At 61.6% G+C, this 4,903-nt stretch overlaps 1 protein-coding gene across 1 annotated transcript in view; it reads right to left on the bottom strand.

The window, feature by feature from the left end:
• ARHGEF11 (Rho guanine nucleotide exchange factor (GEF) 11) overlaps positions 1-4,903 on the bottom strand; it is a gene marked incomplete at both ends in the record, with an annotated part of 10,617 nt that overhangs the window by 419 nt on the left and 5,295 nt on the right. The window contains 12 exons of the mRNA XM_010294978.1: positions 42-209; positions 402-477; positions 605-783; positions 1,147-1,264; positions 1,359-1,484; positions 1,699-1,778; positions 2,251-2,397; positions 2,504-2,691; positions 3,201-3,248; positions 3,683-3,862; positions 3,991-4,117; positions 4,533-4,562. Of these exons, the coding sequence (XP_010293280.1) occupies positions 42-209; positions 402-477; positions 605-783; positions 1,147-1,264; positions 1,359-1,484; positions 1,699-1,778; positions 2,251-2,397; positions 2,504-2,691; positions 3,201-3,248; positions 3,683-3,862; positions 3,991-4,117; positions 4,533-4,562 (1,467 nt within the window). The remainder of the gene's footprint in view (positions 1-41; positions 210-401; positions 478-604; positions 784-1,146; positions 1,265-1,358; positions 1,485-1,698; positions 1,779-2,250; positions 2,398-2,503; positions 2,692-3,200; positions 3,249-3,682; positions 3,863-3,990; positions 4,118-4,532; positions 4,563-4,903) is intronic.

Here is a 4,903-nt window from a genome sequence, read left to right as displayed (position 1 = left end):
CGTGCCTCGCTGCCAGGCTTCTCCCTGGCCCTTCTCCCTACCTGTGGCCACGGAGCGGATGAGCACCGCGTTGAGCTTGAGGACGGGGCTGAAGGTCTGCTTGTTGTCCGAAGAGCCCAGCGCCGTCTTGCTGTGGCACTTGAGCACCAGTTTTTCGTCCTGCTTCTGCAGCAGCACCAAGATGTCCTCGAGGAGCAGCACGTGCAGATCTGGGGTGGGAGAGGATCCAGAGAGCGGAGGCTCAGCCAGGGATGCGCTCGTAAGCCAGGTGGAACCTCCCTCCTTGCAGCCAGGAGGGACGATGGCCCGGTGGATGTGGCAAAGAGGGGTCCCTGTAATGCCGCTGGGGTTGGGGGTAAAATGCCCAGGCCCTGGGGGATGCAGTGCTCCCGGTACCGTACCCACAGTCTTATCCTTGCTGATGCGCCAGGTGAGCGGCCCTTCGTGGATCATGCGCCGGGAGGTGAGGTCCAGGCTCTGTGGGAAGTGGAGGGCAGTGGTGAGCATGGGCTGGGGCTGGGCAGACCCCCGCTGGCCCCCGCCACTGCCGGGGGCGGGGCCCCCCCCCCGCTGCCCCCCGCCACTGCCCGGGAGCTGGGGCTACCTTGAACTCGGCAGCCAGCGGGTTGCTGGTCCTCTCCAGCGAGGTGGCGTCCAGGCGTTTCTGGTAGCCCTCCAGCCGGTGCCGGTTCTCCGCTCGCTTCACCGCCTCGTTCACGTACTTGAGGATGTCCCGGCACTGGTCCCGGGCTCGGCACAGCTTGTCGTGCTCCGAGGTGCCCGCTGGGATGGCAGAGAGGCCAGAGTGGGTCAGCGGGCAGCAGCACCCAGCAGAGATGGGGCTGTCCCCGTCCCGCTGCAACAGGCTCCCAGCCACATCCCAGGCACAAAATGCCGCCAGCCCAGAGCTCCTTGCCGACATGAGGGAGCTTTTCCCACCCCCAGGACTCCCCTGGCCTGGCTCTTTCTGATGGAAAGGCAGCACGTCCTCCCCATCACCCTGGGATTTTGCTCTGGATGGCAACAGAGGCGCGAGCCCCACGGCAGAAAGCGATCGCCTCCTGCCAGCCAAAGGACGTGCCGGAGATGGGAGCACGCAGCCGAGCAGTCCTGGGGACAAGTCCCCGGTGCCCCCCCAGCCCGTACCCTCGGTGTGCTTGATGATGTTCTCCAGCAGCAGCGGGTACTTGGTCAGGCGCTGCATTTCGGAGATGATCAAGTCCTTGAGCTGCAGGCGCCGGCACTGCGGATTGCTTTCTGCTTCCTAGAGCAGAAGGAAGAGGACGAAAGTCCTGAGGTGGGATCGGGGGAAGCCAGGGGAGCACCGGGGCGAGGAATGGCCCCGGAGAGGGACAAACCTGCATGAAGATCTGGAAACGGGTCTCCTTGCGCTGCTTGGTTTTGATCAGCTCTAGGGCAATGGATTGGTAAGAGCAGAAGTCAGCAGCGACCTGCTGGATTTCCTCTTTGGCCTGGCCGTCGAACTGGGGGGGTGCAGGGGAGAACTGGGCTCAGGCACCCCCCAGGCTTGGCCCTGAGCCCCGAGTCTCCCCGAGCTCGTCTGCTCCGAGTGCAGCCACCGCCAGAGGACAGCGTGACAGTGGGGTCACCTCCACCTCCCCTTAAAGATGCCAACCCCTCCATGCTGGAGGACAAGAAGATGTTCCCAGAGGCTCTACCACCCCTGTCCCCCCTTACCTGAGACAGCATGAGATCCCCAATTTCTTTAATGATTGGTCCTTCTTCCCGGAGCTTCTTCATGGATTCGGAGAGAGAATCTGAATGGGGATGTGAGAGACAGACAGGACTCACGTGAACGGGGAGCCGGGGCCACCCATCACTTGTCTGTGCAAGCACCCGCTGAACTGCCTGCCCCAAAGGGTCCCTGCCGGCTCTCCGGCACGGGTGCAGGCAAGAGGGGCTGAGAGCCGAATGGACTTCAATTGCTGCCAACATGGACGTAGCGTGTCAAGGACTGTGACACCAAAAGTGTGTCCTGAAAGCGTGCTATGCTAAGGGCTGGGTACAGAGTGGGCGTCCCAGACACAGAGTCTGGCAGAGTCTGGAGAAAACAGGCTCTGGATTGCTCCCAGGAGAGGGAAAGCAGAGGCCAGAGTGGCTAGATGGTACAATGGCACCAGCAGGGCTGGCCCAAATGCAGGAGCCCTGGGCAGCCATGGGCCACCCTCTGCTCCCACTGCAGGGGGCTGTTTCCAGGGGAAAGCAGGATCCAAGCGCGAAGAGGCTTACTGTGGATTTCTATCAGGTCAGGGAGGTTGGGGAAGAGGAGTGTCAGCTCTTCCCGGGACAGCAGGCTCTCCTTCTTCATTCGCTGGTAGAAGAGGAGGTCGAGGACTCGGAGGATGCGGAGGTGAGACCCTTCGGTGGCAAAGAGCTCTGTGCGAAAGGCACAGGGGTGGAGAGTTGCCCAGGGGAGCCCCATGGTGCTGGGGCGCACTGCCGGAGGGTCCCTCACGTCCCTGGGATGCCCCATACTCCTTACCGTTGATCACCTCCTGCCGGTCGATCTCCTTCTGAGGCAGGTTGGCCACCAGCTCCCGGCTGACCGTGTGCTGCCAGTTCTGGGAGTCCAGCTCGGGCTCCAGGTCGGAAAGCTGGCCCTGCTCGTCCTCCAGGAGATGAGGCAGGAAGGGGTCCACGCCGAAACCCAGGTTGGGCGACTCGATGCTCCTGAGAGGGTGAAAGACGGCGGTGGGAGTACTCTGCAGCCACCCGCATCCAGCCAGCCCACCCCGCAGCGCTCCCAGTACAGCCAATATCTACCTGGGCCCTATTTCGGCTTGAACCCGGGGCCTTCAGCACAAGAAGTACAAGCCTCTGACTCGTGAGCTAAAAGACTAGGTCCCCCAGCAGACATCTATATAGGTCCTTTAAGCTCCTGCGTGAGACACAAGGGAACAGAGGTGCCCCCTCGCCCCAGGAGGATGGAGAACTAACAGGGGACTCCCTCCCGGGGCAGCCCTGGGCATCGCTTCCCCTTGTGCTCTGTCAAGGCTCGCTTACGGAGAGGGAAAAGCTAGGAAGGCACAGATGGAGCCCCTCTGACCCCCAAAGCAGGGGTACAGCCCCGGCACACCCCTACAGTGACCCTCCTGCTCTGTAGGAAAACTGGCCCCAGGGACCCCGGCCGGCTTGGGGCGGGGCGGTAGAGAGACAGAGACCGAGGCTGGGCCACTCACCTGCGTCCCATCTTTGGCGTGTATGGGGGGGTGGGATTTTCCAGCGACCTGGGGAGGGACGGGAGAGTCATTCTCGTGTCCTGACATCCTGGCCCCTCTCCTCCCATCACCACACCCCGTGGGGCAGCACCCAGCAGCGTTTCTGTAAGCCCCTCCAGACGTGGGTCTGGTGCTACCGGCTGCAAGAGGGTTTTGGGGCATAAATGGGAATTAGAGCCCAATTCTCTCTGCTTTCCCCTGGCAAACGTTGGCCAGGAGGCTCTGCAGGCAGCTGCGTGCTGTGGGGCCAGGACCATCCCACTCTGCGTGGCCGTAGCTTGGCCTTGACCCACAGGCTTAGCAAAAGCTTTCCCAACAGACAGCGTCTCAGCCCAAGGGGTTCAGCTTTCAGACCCCTGGCCATCCCGGCTCCCCTTTCGAAGCCAAATATGCCCAGGGGAACCCAGGTGCTCCCTGCCCAGGGCTCGGATGCTGTCTCCCACCTTGTGGACAGGCTGGAAGCAGAAGACGACGCTGACTGGTGAAGCCTCGTGGCCTCGGCTGCAGCATCCATGTCCACATCGCTACGGGACCGAGGCACGTTTTCTGCTTTCCGGGATTTCTTCATCTCTTCCCGGCCTTTCAAGCTCTCTGAGCGGCCCAGCTTGACCTCAGCACGAGAACTGCAGCAGGGAGACAAAGGCGAGAACAGGCTGAGCCTGGTGTGACAGGCAGGGATGTCCCAGCACACACAAACCCACCAAAAACCTCCAAAAGCACAAGCTGCACCCCACACGTCCCCTTGCTCTACCTGTCGGACTCCAGCAGGTCCTCGGGGAAGCTGCCGGTGGAGAGTCGCTGGGTGCCGGGCTCCTGGCTCTCGTAATGCTGGTTGTTCTCAAAGTGCTGGATGATGTTCCTCACATTGCCGGGTTTGACTGCTGGGGCGACAGCAAGGAAGCAACCCCAGTGAGACCAGGCTGTGCATGGCTGGGCAGGAGATGCTGGTGCTGCCGCCCACCCTGCGGCACCACGGCCTCGGCCGTCTGCCCGGTGCAGCCACGTCCAGCCCGGGCTGCGGAGGCGAAGGTGTCGGCGGCATCGTGACCGCTCACCCAGGGGGTTTCCCCAAGGCCGGCTGCCAGCTTCCTCGGGGGAGACGTGCTGAGCGGGCCCCTGAGCCTGAGATTCCCGAGAGCTGGACGGGAACAGCCGGCTGCCTCCTTCCAGACCCCATGGCACCCATCTGAGCCCACCCAACACCCGGCGCAACAATGCTGCTGGGGTGCCTCGGGGGACAAAATAAAACTAAGCACATGAGGTGAATGGCAAACAAAAGAAGAGGCCTTTTACCTTCAACAGGGGACAAAGGGACATGAAATGCTGAAAGGAAAAACAAAAATGAGATGTCAAATCAATCCTGCATTTCAGCAACGAAGCAGGCAAGGAGGGAATGTGTGGAGCTAACGGCATGAGAACTCAAAGCAGAAGGGGAGGAAGAGGAACACGAGCACACACACATATATGTGCAAGCAAGTACACCCTTGCTCTCCACCACCTCAGACACCCCAGGAGCCATGGCTCTTTTAAGACACAGCAAGCAGCCTGCAAGCCTGCAGGATGGGGTACACAAGATAAATCTGGGGGGAGAGCTCAGCTCTGCTCCCTTCCCACTCCCCTCAAAGCCATTTGGGAGCACGGGTGGTTGAGACAAACAGGTTTCC

The sequence above is a fragment of the Phaethon lepturus genome, unplaced genomic scaffold, assembly GCF_000687285.1.
Source record: "Phaethon lepturus isolate BGI_N335 unplaced genomic scaffold, ASM68728v1 scaffold38439, whole genome shotgun sequence".
Taxonomy (NCBI): Eukaryota; Metazoa; Chordata; class Aves; order Phaethontiformes; family Phaethontidae; genus Phaethon; species Phaethon lepturus.
The sequence above is the reverse complement of the archived record's forward strand: the minus strand, read 5'-3'. Positions and strand labels throughout refer to the sequence as shown.